Source organism: Tigriopus californicus, chromosome 2 (assembly GCF_007210705.1).
Source record: "Tigriopus californicus strain San Diego chromosome 2, Tcal_SD_v2.1, whole genome shotgun sequence".
In the NCBI taxonomy this organism is placed as follows: Eukaryota; Metazoa; Arthropoda; class Copepoda; order Harpacticoida; family Harpacticidae; genus Tigriopus; species Tigriopus californicus.
This window is the reverse complement of record NC_081441.1, coordinates 11383529-11407402: the sequence shown is the minus strand read 5'-3', so window position 1 is coordinate 11407402 and position 23874 is coordinate 11383529. Positions and strand designations below refer to the sequence as shown.

Here is a 23874-nt window from a genome sequence, read left to right as displayed (position 1 = left end):
ATCGAGCGGAAATGTCTTCCTTAAGTATCAGCCAAAATCGTTTGCTGATCAAAACAAAACTCACATCTTCGATTGTCTCTGAAAAAAGCTCTTTTTGGCCGGACATTTGTTACGTTTAAAGTTTAAAAGAATGAGCAAAGAACAACAAAAAAATAGATTACTGGTTTCATACCTTTGAAATGGAACGATGCAAATTCTCTCTTCAGAACTCTAATCAAGTAAACTGACATCTTCCGTCAAACTCTGCCTTTTAGTTGGAACTCTGTGTATACATTGGGACATTGAAGCAAAACAAGGTGATGACATTATGGCAGTTTTTTGTAAGGTCACTTGAGCTTTTGGGGTCTACTGGTCATTTGGTAAGGGATTGAATAAGAGATCCAGGTCATTTATCATCAAAGGAAACTGTTCAACTAACAATACATTTACATAAAAGCCACATTATCATTCATCATACACAAAACGTAGTTTAAGCTGTTTTTGGACTTGTTATTGCTAGTTTAAGTTTTCTGTTCCTTCAAAACCTGAGGAAAGATTTTTCCCTTATCTGATGGCTTGTATTTTGATTTTTATTACCCTCATTGTATTACAAATTAGGCCAGTGACCTGATAGTTGCTATTTAAAGGATTCAATTTTCATGGAGCGTCATGAGCCAACTACAGTAGAAATTTGTATCATCTGAATCCTCCACCGCACAATATCCTCCAGCTACCCAATTGGAACTATATTTGGCCTTGTGCCTCATTCAGGCCTTACATCGAGGTCGTTATTACTATAAAGGATGAGCACGATGACTAAAAAACAATTATGTCATATGGTTTGTCCTCACTACAGCTGTTCCATAATTACAGCAACCCATAAGCATAAGAACGAACTGTTTTGGTCAAACGCCCTGTACTTCTTATACACGATAACCTTTTCAATCATGGTCAGGTAGGAATTTATAAAAACATGTTATCCCGGTAAACTGAGCCTACTCTCTAAATTGATCCACGTATTAGATTCCAACTTAAAGCTCAGCCATTCTTCCCTCTTCTGTTCAAATGACCCAAATCAGCTGTCGAATAAGAGAAAGATCAAAACAGAACTTCTGTTTGTGCGTTGCTATGAACAAGTACTACACGTAAAGACAGCGCCATTGCTCTCGACGACAAGGTTTTGTGGAACGCCGGAATAAATTGCTTCACCATGTCTTTGGCCTCCAAATCGAAGGTATGATGAGATTGACAACCTTTGAAGGCTTGAGATAAGACCTTTTCACGCTTTGATTGGTTAACACTATAAGAGTGGACTGATTGATGACTTGAGGAGATTCGTGATTTTTAAACATCTTGACTTGACCAGCTCTTACTGAAAAGTGGTCTTACTTAGTTGTTTTTCCCTAAAGAATCATACTTGGGGGAACATGGAAAACATCCTCTCATTTGAGGTTCCAGAACGAATTGGTTGACTGTGAGGCTATTGCGGTTGATTCGAAAAGTTTCATTTGTTCGAACTTGAGGAAACCCGATCTTGATAATAAGAAAAGACTCACTCCTTGCGTGGAATTTGTCGTACAAATCTATTTATATCATGGTAATAGAAGGCTTGCATGTCAAAATGTTCGATTGACCTTCAACGATCCTTACTGAAATGATTTACTTCAAAACCACGTTAAGAAGCGGGTTCCAATTGGAATGGGGATCATTTTAGATTATCTCCTCTTTGGCCAAGAGATCAATCAGCACTTCTTCGTCAATGAGCGAGAGATTTGGATCTGCCGACGGATCTTCCGGATGGAAATGGGACAAGAATGGCGTTGGAATGGGAGGCAAGGATAAAGGTAAGATTTTTGAAGTAACATATTGGTTGGTGTTTCCCATCTCCTGTTTGTGATGCTAAATTGCCCATTTGAAATATTCTACTCAAAAGATCCGTCAAGAGAAAAAAATCGTTCTCAGAAGCCCGAATATCAACTTAGTACTAACATATCTGAAATAGCCATTGTTCCGTGCATAAACCTTTCATACTTCAATTTTAGGGCTTATTAGTTGGTACATACTCACGGTCGGTTAAATATGCAATACGATCCATTTTCAGGGCCGGGAACTGAAGCAAAGCCTGATGTTGGGAAAGGCAAGACTTATCAAGCTCCCGAGTTCTTCAAGTATAACGAATATACTTACTTTGACTTGGAAAAAGAAATGGTTAAACAACGGGTGGCCCAACCCAAAAGTGGACTCAGTGAATTTTGGTAGAAAAATAGAGAGAGTTAAAGCTATATGATTGCTTCTTGCGTAGAATTCAATCCAAATAAAGACGTAATTCAAGGCCATTATTTATGGATATGGGAATGTGATGTATTTGTGGCATACTGCCGTGGAAAAAACAGTTGCATTTCATAGCTTGAGAAGGTCAAGCAAATCGGTTGGCGCGGCCAGTTCTAGAGGAATAAGACAATCAGTAAAATAACAGATTTCAAATAGTCGACTAATTAGGCAGAAAGGGAAAACCAGATTTGTTGTAAAAGTCAGTCAAGTAAGCTTGCTTAGCTTAGAGACTGGTTTAATTCAGAATAGATTTCACGTGATTGTGAGAACGTGCATTTCCATACATAATCAAACGTTTGATAACACATTTGCTCTATCGCCCCTTTTCTTAAAAGAAAAAAATGTGGAAAAATCGTCTTCGCTGATTTGGAATTGCAAAAGGATTCTTCCGGTAGGTGTTTTTGTCACCTATTCGGCCTTCAATAAAGAAAAGAAAAAAACGATAGTCGATGAAGGGAGATGGTTGTAAACCCCCTCTGACCCAACCCTGTGGATATTCGCCTCGAATGGCGACCCTTGAACCCAGATTGGGCCCCAACCACCAGAGAGTCTAATTGTACCAGTAATTTCAACCATGTACAAAAGCATCCAATGAGACATTCTTCTAACAAAAAAGAGTTTTTTAATCGATACAAATTTGGAACTTAAAATCAAATTGCAAATGCTTTAAAAATGATTAGTTTTTTCGCTTTTCCTCATTTTTGGATTGGCGAATCACAAAGAAGAACTGGACAAAACATTGAGGACGGAAGGACAAACAAGGATTGCTTGAAGGTCAGTTCACCCGCCTCGCCCGAATCCTTTGAATTTTATAGAAATATTCAATATTTTTGACAATCTTAACAATAGGCGATGGCCGGATAGCCTAAGTTACAATGTTTTTGGGATAGCTTGTTGCCTACTGTAATTGAGGGATGAGTAAGTGTCAGTTGACACCTGGGAAAAGTCAATTTTTAACAACATTTTTAAATTGAAAACTTTGCTCATTCATTGTTCTGCCTTATGTTCCGACGATTCAATCTGCAAAAAAGGTACATCAGTTCAGTTTTCCGATTGTTGAAGAGATTATATTTTCATACGTGCTTCCTTACCGTTGTTGGGAATGTTCTTTCCCCAGCAGTGAAGATAGAAAAATCATAGTCCCTGTGCGACTCTACATTCAAGCAATGTCTAATCCACCAACAAATTGGAGCTGTCGGATCTGGATAGTCCTTGAATGTAGGGCTGATCTGATTTTGGTCAAAAACTTGTCCAAATCCTGTTACAATATCAACACTTGCGTTCGTGTTCTCTACGAATTTTAGAGAGCAACAAATTGAACAATGAAGGGATCCAAGAAAAAGAGAGGAATAGTTCATTCGTTTTAACTTACCCAACTTCTCGAGGGCTTGAAGTTGCTCTCAACATACTTGTTAAGACTCTACGGTCACTACAATTGGCCCTAAAACTTGGGCTCGGACGTCTTTTAATGTTTCTTTTATGGAGAATGCGAAAGTGTAAATGGAACATTTTTGCTTCAATTAAAAGGTTAAATGTTATGGTACGAATTAGTTTCGATGTTATAAAATTGTTGCTTATGTATTGAAACAGAATAAATCTTGTTCTTCATAATCCTCTTCAGTTTTATTTCTAATAACGTTTCAGTCAAATGAAAGTGCCTTAGAGCAAATGCAAGAAACAAAAGGGCAGTTCCATTTGAATTATAGCTTTTCTGGTCTCTGTGATGTGCCGATTCAATTTCATAGTGAATGAATCCGATTCAACAAGAATTACTTTCGCCAGCCTCAAATAGCTTTGATCGTTACTATATTGAGACATAATTCAGTTGCCACTGGATCAATGATTCATTCTCGGAGGCTCCGGATCATTTCTGAGTAGAGCTCCTCGTGTTCCTGGAGCATCAGTGCGTCAATGCATTGTCGGAACACTGGTGAAGTGAAGCAGTCAGCCCTGAAATAGGAATCCAAAAGCATATTAATGGATCCTTTGACCAAGGCACATTAATCCAACTTATTAGCTAATGAGGCATGGTCTACATTTGGGGTGGTTTCCACTTTCAGCCAGGATCAATCAAATATCTTGTAGCTATGTAGATCACATATTCTTAAATTAGGGTCCACCGGATTGTCGAATTGTTTTTGAGACATGTTAAAGGACAATTTTTCTGAAAAACAGTTTAGAATTTCTCAATAAAATATCGCACAACCCCTCATCGGTTTCAGATGGTTTACTAAATATATTCACCCCAAGAGGACGTCACTGGAAACACATTTGCCACTTCAAGAGACAAACAGTCTTAAATTGAAAATAAAAAGTAAGGAAATATACAATTCTGAAACTAAACCTCCAATCCCTTCAGGAAGTGAAAAATGGTTGCCGCGAAGTAGCAAAACACAAATAAGGAGAGAAAAAAAATTGGTTCACTCTTTTGGATTCTAAGTTATACTTCAGGTATTGAAGAATGTGAAGAAGTTGACACAAGCATACTCGGAAATAACCAATAATCCTGTCGGATCTAATTTTGATTATTCTTTGACGGACACTTACGTATTGATTTTAGCTATGAGTCTTGGTCCATCAAATGGTTTACCATCAACTCTCGTTTCCCTTCCGGTAAATTAAAGGTGCATTATCGGCTTGGCTTGCGTCAACTTGCACGTAAAGTCTCATTCACGTAAAGTATTCATAAGAGGAAAATAGATAAGAGTAGCGCAAACACAAGCAAATGGATTTTGTTAGAATCTAAAACGTGTTGGAAACTAATAGTAATTTCGAAAAAGAGTTCAAATATCCCTAACGGCTTCCCAGATAAATTCCAACACTGTTTGACTGGTTCAGGGAAACGTGGATCAAAGCTTCACTAACACTGGAAAACATTGTGTCGTTTTCTGGTTTGAAAGGAAACATATTGCGATTGTTAAAGCGCCCAAGAACCTTAGTAAGACGTTTTCAAGTTCGCGCCATCAATTTCCGAAGCAATCACCATCTACCGTTTGAAGTGGCTCGTCTAAAATTACAAATTTGGCATAATTTCGAACGAATGCTTTCACTTGTTTAAGCATTAGACCTTTGCCATTGACGCATTTATCAAGCAAGTGGATTTTTTTTCTTGAATTTATGCGCTGATGCAGACGTCAGGCATTCTTTTGGATTAATTCCTCTTTGCAAGCCTTGCCTAACTTGCCTTTTTGGATTTAATCCGCCGCATTCTGTAACTCAAAGCTTGACTCTTTGATGGCGGGACAATAGCACCATCATAAAATCGCCATCGCAGCCAAATTATCATGATTTTTTTTCACATGAAGCCATATATAGTTAACGCCACGTCAATTATGAAAGACACTGCCTCCTTAGTCCACAGAACAAAAATTGGACTCGGTTAATTCCCTTGATTTTCTAACCATATGCTCTACTGAATATCTATAAACAATGCCAGTGCGATCGCCTTACCAAGGCTGGTCTATGCCATAGTCAATTCATGACAGAGAAAGGCCCGTTTTCTGAAGAAATTTAATGAAAAAATTGAGATATATTTTGACCGATCCGAAAATCTTATTCCCATCTAACCCGAAAAAGCTCTATTTTTGCGCATTTTGACTCAATTTTTGACCTCGTTCAATGACCAACCAGGTTAAAACTTAGACTCCGAAACTCCATGAGATAATACCCCTCACAGTTGCATTGAACAGAACATTCTTGTACGTTCTAAGTAGTTAATCCTACTTGAATCTCTTGATGAAATTGCGTGAAGTCGGTTCGTGCATTTGTCCACCCGTCTTCACAACTTGAAATACATTTTCTCCCAAAAACCCCATTTTTAACAGTGCAAACCGAATGGACAGTATAGCAGCACCCCTATTCCATTTCCTACTGTCTAACCTAAAGAAGGATTTTTCTACTCGGTGCGTTTCTGGCTTTGGCAAATTTCCCTGTACGTAAATATTTTTGAAATCAGAAAACCAAAAGGAGCATATCTGTTTTGAGTGACATATTCATGTCGAGGTCAAAAAAGTAAACAAAACCTTTGGAAAAAAACTGTTACGCTTTCACGACAATGCTATACTTATCCCTTCTTGCATTGGGTGTTTGCTACTATGCTAATGCTAGACAATGCCAAACCTTGTTCCGTTGTCAACGAAATTCCAGGAATAGCAGTCCCTACCACCCCATTCAACAAACACTTACTGAATACACCCTTATTGTAACAAATGAATCAAGTCACCTGATAATATTTCGTTTCGTATTCTGTACTTTGAGAAACTGATCGTACGGGATCATAAGAGCGAACACAGTTGGCCTGGAGACGCCCAACTGCTTCGCAATCTCTGTCGGTTTCTTGCCGGCATCCAAAAGTGTGCGGACCAAAATTCATTGGTCTTCAGATGGCATTTTCTCGGCTTCTATGGCATTTAGAAAGCTCTGGGTTTTTTTTGTTTGTTTGTATTTTTGTTTACTATTTTGGCATTGAACAGTACAATTTTACTGCGTTCCCTCAACCTTGATTAATTCGGCAAAAACAAAGTGTAAATATTTTTTCGCGCACCCGGTAATCTAATAGACTTTTGGCAGGTCCAATGTTTTATGTTTGATACATTTTTCATATTTTGAATGGTTTGCTTAGTAGCAAGAAGATTTTTCGACGCCGAGTTTAGTTCAGACTTCAAAAAGTATGACCAAATGGGTGTTCGATCATTTTGAGAAGTCCTTTCTTATGGTGGTAAACAAACGTCTTTCCTGAAGATGTGGCACTTATTCATATACGGTATAATTTCATCAACCCCGTCACATAACCCTTATGATTAACACAAACCAAACACTCCACAAACCTGCACATGGAATGAACTTCAGGCTCCTTGTACAATTGGTAGCAATCATCGCAGATCAAATCCAACTTGGAGAAGATGCCCTGATGATATCTGCCTTTACACTCCAGGCTCTGGAAGTTCTTGCGGTCAATCGAGGTCAATGATTGGATCAGGTATCGCTCTTGATGCCACGGACTTCGCAATCGTCTACTGTAAGCGTCCGCCAAATTTGATGACGGAGGGGGTAAGACTACAAGTGTCATTGTAGTGAACCAAACAAGGGTCATCGCAACCCTTGTGGCAGAGAAAAATGAGGTTTGGAGTGGTTTGCCCTGGATCTGTAAATGGAAAAATGGGTTGACAAAACAGTACTTCAATTCAAAGTGACAAGATAATACATATTTTGCGAAAGGTTGGGAGCGAGTACGCAGAGCATTTCTATGACGTAGAGGTACGCACATCTTTGGTAAGGATAACGGTTCTTTGAGAAACACCGATAATTGATTTCAAGCTAACCTGAAACTGAAGACCTGACATTTAAAAAAAGCCAAAAAAAAGATTAATTTCATCGTGTCGTAAGCAATGCCGCACCCTTTTTGAACAAATTATAATAAAAGGAGAAAAAAAGTCCTATAATTTGAAAATTAGCTAGAAAAAGTCGAAAAAGAGTCGAGACAATGGAAAAGTGGCAAAAAAATCAAATTTGGCCCAAAAATTTTTTTCGACCAAAAGAGACAAAAAAGTTTAAAAAAAGGTTTCTTCCAGGTTTTAACCTACTTTTCAAGGTCTACTTTTAACCTTTCCAACATTTGACTGAAAAATGCACTTTAATTCCCATCAAAGCAACACAATCGGTTGATTCTCGCACTCTTCCGTTTTCCGTTACAAAGGATTTTGCCTTAAAGATTGCTAGTGAATTTTCCTTTTCTCTAAGTCTACCCATTACAGTTTGGAATTGTTGCATTGAAGGAAGATCTTAGCCCAAAAGCACGTGGTGCCGTGAGTGGTTGTCCATCTTTTAGTTCCGTCTTTTGACATTCTTCGTCTCCCCAATAGAACGTACACCATTCGAGAAAATTTGCTCAAGGGAGTTTTTGATAAGTGTCCGCCTACAACGAAGATTACTTTAATCTCATTCTGTCATAGGAGAAATCGTTTTACCGTGAACTGTTCACGATTAAGCCAGAAACAAGCAATCATTTCTGTTTCACAATGTCCTCAAGGCTCATCCGGGTTGGCAAGTTCCATATCACTTGGAACTTGTCATGAGACTGGGCTTTTTTTTCTCATGAATCTGGGAGCCAACCAAGAACTTGAAAGTCATTTCATAAAGGAAAAGCTTAGGCAGTGAGTTGACCTCAATCTACTCTTAGATCTTAAAGATGTAGCGCACGGAGGTTTTGGTCTCTTTCTCTCTGTCTCTAAGCGAGTTTTCGTCGACGTCAGATCTCAAATCCTCTCAATGAATCAATGATTTCCCATCCCAGGACATTTAAGTGTATTAGCAGCTTTTTAGTCAAAGATAAGCGCTTGTTCTCACGACTTTCCTTTTGAAAGAATGCATGTTTAAAAATACTCGTTGACCTTTTGGCAACGCATATCTTCGATCTCGAATATGAAGAATCATATATTTTCTACTTAAATAACTTTATTGTTTCTCGTCCTATTAAGGTCAAATGTTAAAATCCCTCTTTACCTGAAGTGACCCTTTTTAGAAGATGTCAGGACTACAAAAAATGAGCGTTCTAATTTGTCAAAATGGGATTCTGAATAGAAACCTCATCAAAACAAGAAAAATGAAGTGTGAAATTTTGATGACCTTAGTCATTTTAGCGATAAGAGAACGAAGATGCTAAGATTAGAAGAATAACAAGCAAAGGTGGGTTACACTAAGATTAGTTCAGGTTTTCTCATAAGAAAAAAATGTAAGATACGGTATTTCCAATTGCTTTCAAGTTTTTTCACACCTTCCATATCGTCAACTAAACTATCCCTTAACATCAAGGATTTGCCAGCTTTTTTGGTTCGTAACATATCTTAATCTAATCCTAATGTAAATTTAAGACTTTTTTATTGTGTTGCCCAACCTTGTTTGCAAAAATAAAATCCATAACTATAATGATCTATAAAATTAAGGCCAAATGTTGAAATATCTGGCAAGAAAAACAAAGACCATTTTGGAACCTCTGAAACAAATCTTGGCGTGTTTGTCACTTTTGACTCAACACGTTCATCAGAAAGAACAGGACCTAAAAGGAAGGTCAAGTCGACTTACAAGAGTTATTTAGATACACGTATAATAATGAATTAGAAACCCATTTGAATTATGGCATACTTTTAACGATACCACAAACGAGAGGTTTTTTTTAAAGACAATTGCTTTTCCTTCCTGTGCTACCTTTGACTTCTTTGGACTTCGATAATATCGTCTTACCTACTACTTACCTAGATATTTTCGCAATTTATTAGTACATTGTTAATGTAATTCAGAAAGGGGCTTCCTTTGAAAACAGACCAAGGAAGTTACATGTGCTGCTTGTTGAGTTTAGAAACCATGGACAAAAACAACTCTGTTGTATTTTCAAATCCTTTCCAACTCTTTTCATATTTGTCAAGGTGAAAAAACACCGGCAAAGATTTAGAACCTCACTTCAACCCAAGGTCTTAGCAAGGATTCACAAAATCTCCATTCATTGTGCTTATATTTTAAGACGTAATGACTTGACCAGGTATATTGGAGTTTGGAGGTTGTTCGGGAGATGTTGATATTGCTCGGAATTGGATCAAGGAAAAAATGATGACGATTCCTTGTCAACCAATGAAGAAGCTTTGGTTTTAAGAGCCGTTGTTTTTAAAAGCCAATAAGACTTTTCCATATGGTCCTAACAAGCTACAAATTTGCCTCATAATACTTGTGTAATACATCTTGATGTACATCAAAAACCGGTTTATTTCAACACAAAATATATTTTGAATAGAGCATTTCTTCATCATGGCTTATCTCGTTACAAACAGCTACAAGGCTTGGAGTAAATTACTATGACTGGTATAAAAACAGACACACTTTAAAATTCGCCAGAGTACCCTAGGCTGTCCTGATGTCTTGATGAACTTTGATAAAGGGTGTTTCCCTGAAGGTTTTGAAAAGGAAGCCTTCAAAATAGACGAAGAGCTATATAAAGGCGTACATCATGCCTTTGGACGAGTTGAGAATGTTTTTGTCTTGATCACGAATGGTTTGGTGTCTGACAAATAGTCCTCCGAGGTCAGCAGGGGTGTTCAGAAGAAAGTGGTTCACACCGTTCGGACAACACTATCGCTTCTTCCGCTTCTTGCCAATGATTTCGACGAGCTCTAAATACACATCTGACTCTTGATCAAGTAGCAGAGATTGGAGACACTGACGGAAAGTGGAGGTGCTGAAGCAGTCAGATCTGGAAAGGAAAAGAGCAGAGCCGGTTACAAACGAAATTTCTGGCTCGCTCACCAAACCTTGGGCGAGTTTCGTTACCTGCAGTAGTGGTGAACTTCGACGTCTTTGTACAAGTTGTAGCAATCATCACAAATTCTGTTCAATTTGGTGAAGATCCCGTGGTCGTACATTCCGCGACACTCCAAGGCCTCATAATCTCGTTTGTGGGGCTGGCCCAGTGTATGTCTTAGATTTTCCAACTGTAAGGCATCAGCACGACCTTCCGTGGTACTAGGAGAGTCTCGCTTAAGGGTGGCGGTAAATGTGCCCATCGTGGGTTGTGCTCCTCCATGGTCCCCATAACCATCCAGGCGAAACCGGGATGGTGAGCTGGCGGTCATTAGGGTGGACTTGGCCTGAATCAGGTCAGCCATGATTTGAAATTGAAACAGTAGGAAGGCCAGTTTGGAGGGAGAGATGTGATGCCAACGAAACCGGAGGCGATTGGAAGGTAGACCATGGTATAACTGGAAGAAAATGGCATTTTATCTATCACCTGTTGAGCCAAGGTGAGCAATGCCGGGTGATGCTTACCCTTTCTAGTTGCTCCATTCAGGTAAGTGTTTGCTCTGGAAAGACTGCTCATATACTGTATTTTTGAAGTGATTGTGTAGTAGTGGAGGTTCTGGGCTACAGATAACTGTTTGTTTCACTCAGGACATCACAGCCACCAAAAGATGACCATATCTGACAAGGGTCAATCTTATACTGATCTCACCATCCTCGTCAAACAGCCTCGTAGTAAGTCATGAGTGAAAAAGTGATCTCGAAGGTTTGTTCTCCCCTATTGAGGGAGGTTATTGCTCAGGAGAAAAACCATGAGACGTGGGAGGAGTGGGAGAAATGATGGGAGTGCACGCCAACAACTCACCGGTGTGTATGGCAATGGTCTGTTGGAACGAGGAGCACCAATAAACCAGCCTCAGGTGAGGACGAGGATAACGAGGAACGAGCTCCACTTGAATGAGTGGTAAGTGATGGTAATAGTACGATGTTGGACAATGCATGACGATTGTTTAATGATATTGAATTAAGGAAGGTGATTTGAACTTGCAGTCAAATAAAATGAATGAAAGTTGAGATGGATGCATTTGACGAACTCTGAAATTTTCTCTGGATGTGAACGGAGTAAAGAAGGGACAGGGTTTATATAGGATTTAGGATATGGCAAATTAAACAAAAAAGAGCCGGATGTCCAAGAGAGAGAGGGACTTGAACCCACCACACTTGAGGAGAAAATTCTCGCCCTGTTTAAATTGCATCTTAGACCGCTCGACTGCTATTGCTTCATTTGAACTCTACTATTCTATTGAAATTAATTTCGGAGGAAGTGAAAATGTAATTGATCATATTTTAAGCCAATATCATTGAGGCACTTCTATAACAGTTTATAGTTACATTTTCTCACAGGTTTTGGAACTTTTTAGTCACTCAAAGGAATAAAAAAATAGTTTATTCTTCAAAATATTTCCTAAGGAAATATGGAAATATTTGAAGTGCAAACCCTACAGTGAAATAATTGCGACCAGAACTGGCAAAAAGGCAAGCAAGTTTGAAAATGGGTTTGTAAAACAATATAGAATGACCTATTACGAGAGGAAGAATATGCAATTGCATTGTATTTTGAATTATTATTTAAAATATAAAATGTGTTTTTGAAGGAAAGCAACTTTTCATCGTTTTCATCAAATCTGACCTACTTCATTGGAGTTGAATACCTTTTTTACGACGTACAAGGAACTGCATTCGTTTCCACGGTTGATAATCCGTTAAGAAATTCGATTTCCAACCAATGCGTTCGTAATTGTACCCAACTTTTAATATCTTTTTTAAATTTAAAATCGTTGACATGTTTTCAATGGCTCGGCGTCTCAATAACATTTTTACCTTTATAAATTCGCTCCCAATAAAATGAACGGTGACCAATTGAACTCTCAAACATTGGGGTTATATTTTCAATGTAAAAAATAGTTGCTTCTCAATTATGGATCGAATTCCTCATGGTCTTTACCGTTTCTTTCTTACTAAATGATCTAAGGTCATGTTGGAATCAGCCATAGTTAGAAGCTATGAGGATTTGATCAATTTTAAGCTTGGCTATTTCCACAACTCACTTGTAAATCACCATTAATTTATAAGTGCCCACCCATTTAACATCCAAGCCCTTTGGATTTATATCCAAAAATCGTCAAACCAGAATTATGGGCATTGTGATGGTTCTTTTCTATCAAATTTCAATTTTCACTTAACCGTAGCCAACATGTACGTTTAAGGAACAAATTAATTCCTATAGCTCAAGCTAATTGGGGTCTTTTTTAGAGGTTCTTTGAAGTGTGAATCTTTACTTCGTCAAAAGTGTTCTGGACGTGTTTTTTTCGTGTGCCATTAGCTCCCTGAAAACTAAACGTCCCCGCCGAAAACGTGTCCAATTTACCGAATTTGCGCTAAGCTCTGCGCACATTTTAATCTTTTGAGACTTCAAGTGACCAATTCTGAAGAGGAGGAAGGAGCACTTATTTTTGTTTTGCTCATTACGTCAATGCACCAGTGTTCGTCATCATTCGAAACTAAGGTCAAAAAGGCCATTTCTTATGTTTTTTTCTTCAATTTTGAGTCGCTCTTAACATGTTACAGAGGAATTACACCCTTTAAAATGTTGTTGTTCATGTTCCGAGTCCTGCTTAACATTTTTATTGCTTCTTATGCGATAACTGGATCTAATTAGATGTGACTACAAATAACTTTATCAAGCCACCATGTTATCATAGATGATACATAAACTTTCATATCTTCATATCATATGTTGCATTTGCATTATATTTATGTAGAATCGTTAGTGCAAAATGAAAACTTTTTTTACGCAGGAAAACGAGCCCACAAAAGTATTGCGGTTAAATGGGCAGCAGGCTTTTGCTCAATTTTGGTCTGCTCTAGAACACAGATTTGTTTCAAGAGTGGCTTGACTGAGATAGCGCAGCTTTTGACCACTTTATGATTCTAGTGTTGACAAGTGTCGCCAATGCTTGTCCTATTTCACTCCTTGTCGTTTATCAAAGAAGATTAAACAACAATTACGACTAATAAATTATGCAAAATCCCTTGTTTTTTTCGTTATTGGCTATTTTGAAAGCTATTATCATAAAAATACTGGATTTGATCAAGTGGTCTCCAGACTGGCGTTATTCAAAACAGTAACTGGACTAATGCAGTTGCAAGTGAATTGAATAGCTATTTGCTTACTAAAAGCGATCTTCAAAAAAATGAGAGAGGAAGAAATTCGATATCGTGTCAATCTGGTTGAATTCTGATGACACGAAATGAAGTTTTTCTTTTAAGGAAAGCCAATAATCCAAGGAAAGTTCGAAGAAAACGGGCTCGAGTCCTCACAAAAAGATTCAAGCCCTGACAATTTCCCCAAATTCAAGTTAGCACTACTACCAATAAAAAGGTAAAACCAGAAAGTCGCTTTTCATAATTGGTATTTAGCAACTTCGGTTTTGTTCGTATAAAGCCAGCTATGCGTTCATGAACCCTTCCAAATTATGAAGCTCAATGGTTACATGTGAAACCGGAATCACAAGCTTCAACATTCCGTCGAAATGATTGATAAATGAAGGTCGTTGCACACGGAGGTTATTCCATCTTTCCTGTTATCAAGGGGGAAATATTTGTCACATATTGACAAAATAACAAAGAAGAATATTCTGATCAGTTACAAATTGAAGCAAACTTTAGGAAACATTGTTGCGCCAGGAATGCAGAACTCGTGATTATGTCGAATGCTAGTCTGTTGATACTCGTATTTTTTCTTCAATCAACTTAACTATTTAATCTCCACTTGTGAAAGTATGTTGCTTCGTAAGCCAAGCCTACGCGTATATATGCACCGATTTTTAAGGACGAAGAATTGTCAGATCAGATCAGTCAGGAACGCCGTAAGGATATCCAAGTCTGACTTGAAACTTGTTGAAGTATCAACGCCCACGCATTCCCCACGAATATCCGAGGGCAGCAATGTGAACAGCAAAAGAAAGAAGACATGAGAACTTCCTTGTGCGAACTAACCAGAATTCTAGAGGGCTTGAAGATGTACAGTATACTGTCAAAACTCCCATAGAGGCACTACGGTCACTAAAGTGCACCCTAAACTCTGCGTTCGGCAATTGCTTCAATATTGGTGCTCGGAGTTCCATTAAAATGATAAAAAAAAAGAATTAAGAACCAAAATATTTGGAACTGATTCTATCGCTCATCAAAAGATAACTTCATCAGTTTATCATGTCCATCGATGGGGGCCTTTCGGTAACGCCGCCGACAGCACTGACATTTTGATTCAGACAGATTCTTTTATAGTGGCATATATTGATAGGACTTGAGCTCTTGGGTAAACAAAGCATCTTGCTACGTAAACAAATCGCCCCGGCTGCGTCCCAAGGTCATTGCGAAATTATTTATAGAATATCCAGAACACTAAGTCGGAGTTAAGATGAGACCCATTATATGGGAATGGAAATAGAATGGCATGGCTTTCCCGGATGAGCTTGTACTGGGAAGTCCTTCACCAATGTTCAAATAAAGTCTACTAAGAATACTAGCTGATTGAACCTCTGTTGATCAGTAAATCTAATCAATCACGTGGTGAAGTGGCCTCTCGAGACGATATTTTTAGAATCCAACCGCATTTTTGAACAACTTGGATCTCATAGAGACAAATGTATTTCAATGTAACATATCTTCAGCATTATCGATTAAGGAACTTATTGAAAGGCGGACAGTTTATACATTATGAATGTTCTTGAGGTAGAGAAACCTCGGTTACACTGGAAACAAAATTGACCAAACCATCCTGCCAGTAACGGCCAAACTGAGATTGCGAACACGTGGTGCCATTTTAAATGGTCATTCCCAGAATCATGAATGCTCTTTCATTCAAGAACTTCAGCAGCGCCATTGATTTTAAATTCAAGAATTGTTTGGAGGAGCGTAAGAGAAAGAGAAACAATGAAAAGATCAACAAAGGTCAGTTGGTCCACGTGGGAACTGAAGGGAGCCTCGTTACCTAACTAGGTTTTTCTAGGAACATACATTTCAAAAAATCACCTGATGATTTACCTATCTGACAGAGGAGTACAAATCAAATTGAAGGTTCTGTCTGATCCCATCATTATCTCTTTTTGCCCACAATGTCGACGAGTTCGAGGTAAAAATCGGATTCCTCTTCCATTAGAAGTGATTGAAGGCACGTTCGAAATGCGAACGAACTGAAGCACTCGGACCTAGAACGGGTTCAACGATTGATTGAGCTCGAGTTGATTTGTGGAATGTGGCAGCATTTGGGCTCTTCATTTTGAATGGATCTTTGCCTGCTTAACCTTGAATGAAGGTTCTACGTACCTGTCATACTCTATCAAAGGGTTTGTTTGAACTGGAAACAACGCCAAAAGGATCTTAAGGTTCCATATCAGGTACAACATTGTAACAAAGAATGCGAGAATTTGCTCTGTAGCAAAGACTCTTTTAGGCACAAGATTACAAAATTGTAGTGATTTAAAGAGGTATGAAGTTTTTAAGCCAAAGGAATATAACAGATAGAAATCGACGGGACATTTGAGTATTAGCTTTCTTTTTCGATACAGATCTCGATTGGTTTCGATACTTTCAGGTTCGATCCTTAAAGTCACTTACCTTGAGTACAGTAACAAAATCGCAACACACTCAAAGGACGATCAAAATGGTCCAAAAGGGGTGAAAACTTGGCTTGTCTAACTATTTTTCAAGCACAGTTTCCGGGATATTCCAAAATCTAACCAAAGCCTCTCTAAAATTTATCTTTTCTTTAAATAATATCAGTCAACCCAAATGCTCTACTAGTACACTCACCGACAAAGCTCATGGATCTCGGCATCATGGTACAAGTTGAAGCAATCCTCACAGATTCGGTTCAGCTTGGTGAAAATACTCAAATCATACATTCCTCTGCATTGCAAGGTCTCATAATCTCGTTTTAACATTTGTGAGGACGGGTTATAGACAGCTTTTTGTAATTCCAAGGCATCGGCGTCTCCTCGGGGCGCGTTGTCCCGTTTAAATGGAGACAACCCTCCCAACGAGTCACCATTAAATCGGAAACGGAAAGGAGAATTGGACGACATGAGTCCAGCTTGGGCTGGCATAAGGTTTGCCATAAGGAATATTTTGAGAGCCAGAATGGCCAGAGAGGTTGGCGAGGAAAAAGGAGGAGAGATCAGACGACAATGATAGGACTGGAAAAAAATGGATAAACGATACATTGAAACATGCAACAAGACACAAATAAACAATAAAGAGCAATCTATTTTTGGACAAAGGCGCATGCCGAACGAACAAACAAACAAATATCACATGCGTTTATTCTTACTTTGCCCCGATGAACATTTGAAGAGAAGCCGTGTTGCTGTGTGTCGATGATTCGTATTTATTGGTATATTCACTGGCTTTTTCATTTGTTTTGGACCGCAACGCAAACTTATTTTCTTGCTAATATTATTGAGTGAATAATAATGCGCTTACCATTGTGCAGCCTTGGATGGCCAATTGGTAGATTGGCCGGTGAACAAGTGATGTCTTAGTAATGTCGAAGATCTAGATACCGAACAGGATCCAAAGTCCACTGATCCATGTTGGGTTTGTGATCCAAGTGAGGGATCAAAGGCATCTGACTCTCGAGAGATCAATGTCGAGTAATTAAACTCTTCTTGTAGCTTTTTATGCATCACAGCGGGGAGTCTTTGAGAGCAATGAAACGGGCTAAATGTACTTGATTTGCCACAGAACATTTTCCCTAGAGACCATTAGTAAGGATAATTGACTAACAAAAGCAAAAAAAATGCCTAACTCTCAAACACGCAACGAATCACCCAAAAGTCCAAGTTGACTTTTCTTTGTTGCTACATTCATCATTTTAAATGTGCTCATACTACTCATAAGAAGCCAGTTATCATTTACCATACAAATACTGCATGCAACGATTATTGCAAATTCCAACTTGAGCGTAAATTGTTAACATTTTTGAAAATATGTTATTTTCCCGTTAGCAATTTGTTTTGTTCTCCCAATCTTTGTGTTTCCTTTTTTCTGTTTTTATTTTTACAAAAAATGATTATTTTCCAAAAACAAGACTCATTTGTCATCCCTAGGAAAAGTATACTGCTTTTTAAAAATCACTTCATGCCTCCCAAAATTTGAGGAAAAGGCTAAATATTGAAAATTAAGGTAACTATCTAGGCTTTCAATACAACAATTTGCCACAACTGAAAATCAAATATTCAACATTTAGTTCTCCCAAAACTTAATAAAAAAAATATGCGTAGGAACTGAATATGAAGAACAAAGATGAAACGTGATACATTGATGCACGTTGCTAAAATGTCTAAAATGTAAAATAGCAAATGGAGTTCCCGAGCAGGAACTAGAGAACCCGTTTTTGTAGGCTCATATAGACCTATTGCCTTTGCGGGTGATTGAATTGTAAGCGAAAAATACTGCATGTAAAATTTTAGGATTTACCTTTTGGAAAACCTCTATTGCTATTTTACACCACCTCTTTGTCCAAGGCCTAATAACTTGTGTTCGCGTGAACAACATGGAATAACCACTTCTTTTCGGTCATGGATGTCACAAGAAGTTTATTTAGCAATCTGACATTGGTCTTCCTCTCTCCCAGTTTGAGCTGCCCAACCGAAATTTCGTTCGTACCACACGAGCAACATTAGTTCCTAAGTTTCGAAAGAGGTTCATTCTTTCGACATGTGCATGAATAACATAAATATTCGACACCAGCTCCATCCAGTGGTTCAATTATTACAATTATTTTCCAGGCAGGTCCTGTCTTGGTGTTTCTTCTCTGTGGGTTATAAGTGCCATTGATCAACTTTTTATGCAACGTTATTTATGGTTTCATCCTTCACAGTCATTCGACTGCGAGGACCAAGACACTTAAACAGAAAGATACAGTTACAAATGATATGAAAAAAACAAATGACTTACTAATCTGGAAATGGAAAACAAATTTCATTTCAGGACAACCAGTCCAAAGAATGCCACGAAAATTTTGTATGCTTAAAAAAGTATTGAATACTGTCAATCATGATCCACATCCTGGGTCTCCCCTGTGGCGAATTAAGGCCATAACCAGCATCTTTTTTTACGCATCACGAACCACGAAACTGGCTTTTCACCAGATTTGTTGGAAAAAGGATGGTTGGAAGGGGTTCACTTCATCTGAATCAAATTCATCAAGCTCAAATGGCGAATGAAGGCAATCTTTTCATTGTGTGAATTGAAGGTCAGAACCAAGAACCCGGACCTAGTAAGACCCTTAAAAAGTGCTCAATGTTTTGAAACAAAATATCACTAAATTAGCGACTCAACTTGGTTGAAAGTACTTTCAAACGCGTATTGAGAAGTTGAAGTTAAAACAAACTTGCAAAAACTCTTTTCCATGTAAAACATGAAGCGGAAAGCGTCCTACTTTTGATGGTCACCCTTCCTGGAGGTGAATCACCCCTCATCAACTTCCCTTAGGACTTTTGCTCATGGCTGACCTTTGGATTTGTTAAGGTTGTCGACCTTTGATTAAAGTATTCGGCGTCATGTAATTTTGGTGGGAAGTCGTATATGAAAGAAACCTAATGTGTGGGCGGTAAAAGTCATGTCCAATTTTTACTTGGGTTAAGTGCTCACCTCGCCTTAGCTTTTTAAAGATTTGATTAATTGTAGCAGAATAAGTGTTATTGATTTGGGACAGGCAATTTTTTTATTGGCACTTAAATATGCTCACTAGAGGGAAGGAGAGTTTTCTCATCACAGATTCTCAAATGCTAGGTCCTTCGTTGTTTAGTTGGTTCTTGTTACACCAAAGTGTCAACGGGTTGAAGCAGATAGCTTACACTTCCGGTTTTATTCGTCTGAGCTTCAGGCTGATCGTTCCAGATGCTGTTTTTAAGGCAGCCACTGCCTCATCTTGATCGGCTTGCTTTAAGTCTTTGTCATTGACAGACAAGATCTGGTCACCTTGGAAGATTTGACCGTTTAATTCTGCCACACTCCCAGTAATCTAAAGGAAGAAGAAAAGCTTTGTTAATGCACGCAAACTAATCAGTAGTTTGCAAATTCGTGACTTGCAAAGGTTATCATAGCTTTCAAATCTGTGATCCTGACAGAAGTGTTGAATTAGGATCTTAATTGCCTCCTGTGTGATCTCAAATGATCTGCTCGACTATCATACAAATCATTAAGTGTGACGCCACTCCCAAGGATATATGCAATCACTACAAGTCTTTGTATTCCTAAAATATCGGTAGTGAGTGCTTCAAGAAGACTTTGTCAAGACCTATTTCTGTGAATGAGAATGGTAGGGCGCAGTAAAAAATGATTTGTCCGAGTAAACACGAGACTTTGAATATATCTCTTCCGACCATGCAGAGCTTAGAATTCGGTCAAGCAGAGAAGAAAACAATTAATTGCTGAAAACCATTCAGAGATCACCGTTATTTGTGCATTCGAATGCACATTGTGGTTGTAGGATAATATCATTCGAAAGCAAGTCAATCAAACAATTCAAGCAAGCATAAAAATGCGAAGGAAAAAATCTAATAGCGTCTAATATAAATCTCCACGTGTGAGGCAATTTCTATGTTATTTTTTGAGCAGGAATGCCACAAAGCCCATGACAATGCTGATCGGCTTTTTCTGCAGTGCTATGATAAAAAATAAAGCGAATAAACAAATAAATATGACACTAATCGGTCTCGGCACATATGACACGTATTCGTAAGTTAGAGTCATCCCTCCTCTATGACATGACAAAAGTTATTTTTAACAGAAAACAAAGGGCCGATTAGGCTTTTAAGTATACTTCACTTAAAAGTCCAATGGCATCAACATGTGGGTTTTCTTAATCCTTCTCGCCTATTTTTGTTCAATCTAAAAGGGATTCCCGGATTTGCAAATCAAATTCAGACCTTACCACATCGGAAATAAAGACTCCGTTGCCTTCCTTGCTCCCGACCACACTCATGCCTAGACCTTTTCCAGGTTTCTTCACAAGTTCCACAGAAACATCTGTGAACAGGCTTTCCGGATCTGCCTCTTTGCGGTCAATAATGAAAGTCACCTGGAGGATGTTCATGAAGGTTACGAATGCTTGTTTAGCTAGATATGTATAGTGTTTTTCACCTTATCCTTTGACCCTCGAATGATGCGAAGGGCATCTTGATACTTGATTGACTTAAAATCGACCCCATTAACAGATACTAATCGATCGCCCACTTGCAAACGACCATCTTTCTCTGCAGCACCACTACCATAGATCTCATGCACGAAGATGCCTCCCTGAAACGAGAAGTTGAAGTCTTCTTAAGAGCTGAATTTTGCCTTGGGTTTGTCAATGGAAGTAACGTACAATAGACGAATCGGAGCCTCCCAAGATACTCAATCCGAGCCCATTAGCATCCTTTTTGATATCAATTTTGTTCGGGTCAGTTTTTCCCGGCGATTTTCCGGGAGATTTGGCGGGAGATTTGGCCGGGGTCTTTGCCGCTGCTGGCGGCTCTGGCGCCAGGGTTGCTGGTGTCTTCGCTTTGGTCTCCTTTGCTTCAGCTAAATAGAAAGTAAACAGAAAATTGGCCAATCATATCTTCCCAAGTTCGTGATAAGTCTTGGAAAGGTTAATGAGTCGTGATATATGGGGTGAAACGATCTCCAGAGAAGAGCTATTACTATTGGAAGGAATTAGCCGTTACCTTTGGCCGGGTCTTCTTTGGTTGAATCAGCGCCCTGGGTTTTCCCCTCCGCTTTGGATGGCGCACTTTTGGCCTCTTCCCGTTTATTTATCTCATCAGTCGGATTCACCACTAGAATACGGACGGTTCCAGTGACTTGTTTTAGAATCATAGCCGCGTCGTCATATGAAATTCCCAGAAACGATTCCGTATTCGTGGCCAAAATCATATCACCCACCTTCATGCTTGCCTACGAAAAGAAAAAGTTGGGCTGACAAATTCATTGGAACGAGAGAAAGGAGTGAATGATCCTGAATCTCGTGCGGCAGCCTGGAGGGGAGTTCTAAGTTTTGAAGACTCGGGAAATGATTGCGGCCCTTGAAGTGAGTTGAGACCAGATTTGATCATTAATGTGATGAGACATACCTTGAACGCAAGGCTGTTCTGTTGAATGTCCGAGATGAATATGCCCTTTCCAAGAACTTTGTGGGATCCCTCAATAATCATCAAGCCGAGGCCCTCCGTAGTCTATTAATGAGAGATGTGCGTTTATTTTTTAGTCTAAATTGGCAACGCCTCTGGCAAACGTTTTTCTGCGCTAAAGAAATATTTTCAATAAAAGGAGCTTATTATCTGATAATACCATATTTGGGCCCTATTTTGTCCAAATCAAGTGGAATTCTACTTATCCAGCAATAAGATACTTGAAATGGATCGGAAGCATGTAAAATCTATCACATAATAGGAACTCTGTCACATGTTTCAAAGAATACGACGAGGTTACCTTTTTCATCTTGATTTCTCTTCTTGACAAATAAGTGCCGAATTCAGGGCTCCCAAAAATCTGCCAATAGAAACCTTAAGTTACTCGACAATTTAGAAACCTTTTGACTTTGAAATAAATTGCTTACAACGTCGTCCAAGAAAATGGGGAATTGGGTAATTTCTTGTATTGCAATCTTTTCTTGGTTCTTTTCACTCCGCAGGACCACCACATTGATAGGAATATCATCGGGTAATTTCTTGATTATGGCGGACACATTCAAGTGGCATCGACCTCGAACAACGGTGTTGTGGACCTGAGGAAGTTGCGGTTCTATTATTTCGGGTATTGAAACACCCAGGGGCTCCCTACCTTCAAAAGCTCGTCACCCGGCTTAAATTTAGATGTAGATGCTGCCGGACCATTCGGGTGCAGACCGCAAATAAAGGTGCCCATGCGCATTCGGTCCTTATGACCGGACAAGGCCATGCCCATGCCCATCTTGGCATCCCGTTTGATCTTCGCCTCAATCACATCGCCACTCAAGACCTTGAAGTTCTCGGACATGTTGATCTTCTCCTCATTGTAATCATCTTCATTGTCATCTTCATCCTCGGAGCTGGATTCCTGGTCGATGTCAACAAAACAACTCGGTCAAAGGTTCTCAGGGTGGAAAGCTACTTGAATCCAAACCTGGGACTTCAATTTCTTGGCTGTCAAACGAGCTGGTTTGTCCTCAGTGTTGACGGGGACCTCTACATGAGTGGCCATCTCAGTACTGAACTTGTCTTCATCCCCCCGATCGATGCTGGACTTGGTATAAACAGTCAGATGCTGTTCCTTCTTGGCCTGAAGCTCGGCCTGAAGTTTCTGTTGGATCGCTTGACGCTCCAAATCACTCAGTCCAGCCTGTTTAGCAGAGACCGATGGGTCAAAGAAATGTTGTGCTTGGAAGTAGCTACGTAGTATAAATTCTATGCATGACGATTGGGTTGTTTCAGTGTTTGACTACCTGAATAAGTTCAGGGCTCTTCGGTGGAGTTGGACAATCTGAAATTGAGGAGACGGATGAAGCGTCCGAGCCTCGGCGATCCACCGGACCAGGAGCCAATGAATTTCCTAGGGGTGCTTGAAACTCGGCTTGAAGATGTGTCGGCGATGCCCCTTGTGGAGGTGCTTCAATCATCGGCGATGGAGGTTCATCAGAGTGTTGTTGTTGCTGTTGTTTTTGTTGTTGGCTTTCCCAAATGTTAAGATTTGTATTCTGAAAGGGATTGTCCGAGTTCTCAGTCATGTTCAGGGTAGGAGAGAGTCCGGTGTCGGTAAATTGGGATTGACTATGGATTCTCTTGCCTATGGGTGGCCTTAGCTCGACATTTGAGGGTTCCAGAGATTCTGAGTGCCTTCTATCAGGTAATCCAACATCTAGAAAAGGCGTCAAGTAGCTTGTGGCGGTGGTGGAAGTAGAGGTTTTGGTGTTCGTGGTGGTATTTGCGGTTTTGGTGGCGATGCATGTGATTGAGGTGGACATGGGTGGTGCGTGCTTTTGTGGAGAGTGATACAAGAGGTTCTGAAGTCAAATGGACAGGACACATTTTCAATCTAACAACTTTTCTAATCTGGCACTTGGTTTCTTCAAAAATAGTTCGAGTACCACAAAAGGTCTAATTACCTTTGTGTTATTACAAGTCACTATACTTATGACTAAAACAAGGATTATTAAGTGCAAAACATCCTAGTGACAGTGGGGCGAAAGCATAATAT

General features: G+C 39.2%; 4 protein-coding genes across 5 annotated transcripts in view; 1 reads left to right on the top strand and 3 right to left on the bottom strand.

The window, feature by feature from the left end:
- The first annotated feature begins 1074 nt into the window (after nt 1-1074).
- Nucleotides 1075-2318, top strand: LOC131893522 (uncharacterized). The gene is made up of 3 exons (XM_059243574.1): nt 1075-1213; nt 1694-1823; nt 2081-2318. The coding sequence occupies exons 1-3, from the start codon at nt 1190-1192 to the stop codon at nt 2236-2238; spliced, it is 312 nt and encodes a 103-aa protein (XP_059099557.1). The 5' UTR covers nt 1075-1189; the 3' UTR covers nt 2239-2318.
- A 1565-nt stretch (nt 2319-3883) lies between these two features.
- Nucleotides 3884-17570, bottom strand: LOC131893521 (CHH-like protein). 2 transcript variants are annotated; one of them, XM_059243573.1, is made up of 3 exons: nt 17137-17549; nt 7137-7453; nt 3884-4260 (listed from the first exon to the last, which is right to left on the bottom strand). In XM_059243573.1, exons 1-3 carry the CDS (start codon nt 17137-17139, stop codon nt 4155-4157), a joined length of 426 nt encoding a protein of 141 aa, XP_059099556.1. In that variant the 5' UTR covers nt 17140-17549; the 3' UTR covers nt 3884-4154. The 2 variants fall into 2 exon arrangements, with proteins under 2 accessions (XP_059099556.1, XP_059099555.1); XM_059243572.1 differs by lacking the exons at nt 3884-4260; nt 7137-7453 and adding exons at nt 15276-15863; nt 16468-16850 and having other exon boundaries at nt 17137-17570.
- Nucleotides 10048-11435, bottom strand: LOC131893520 (mandibular organ-inhibiting hormone-like). The gene is made up of 3 exons (XM_059243571.1): nt 11122-11435; nt 10627-11054; nt 10048-10549 (listed from the first exon to the last, which is right to left on the bottom strand). The coding sequence occupies exons 1-3, from the start codon at nt 11137-11139 to the stop codon at nt 10429-10431; spliced, it is 567 nt and encodes a 188-aa protein (XP_059099554.1). The 5' UTR covers nt 11140-11435; the 3' UTR covers nt 10048-10428.
- A 1783-nt stretch (nt 17571-19353) lies between the features above and the next one.
- LOC131892709 (inaD-like protein) overlaps nt 19354-23874 on the bottom strand; it is a 23578-nt gene continuing 19057 nt past the window's right edge. Inside the window, exons 20-30 of the mRNA XM_059242540.1 lie at nt 23123-23680; nt 22804-23019; nt 22483-22737; nt 22259-22426; nt 22132-22191; nt 21774-21875; nt 21369-21597; nt 21029-21225; nt 20803-20958; nt 20594-20740; nt 19354-19681 (exon numbers count right to left, since the gene is read on the bottom strand). Of these exons, the coding sequence (XP_059098523.1) occupies nt 19511-19681; nt 20594-20740; nt 20803-20958; nt 21029-21225; nt 21369-21597; nt 21774-21875; nt 22132-22191; nt 22259-22426; nt 22483-22737; nt 22804-23019; nt 23123-23680 (2259 nt within the window). The 3' untranslated portion in view covers nt 19354-19510. The remainder of the gene's footprint in view (nt 19682-20593; nt 20741-20802; nt 20959-21028; nt 21226-21368; nt 21598-21773; nt 21876-22131; nt 22192-22258; nt 22427-22482; nt 22738-22803; nt 23020-23122; nt 23681-23874) is intronic.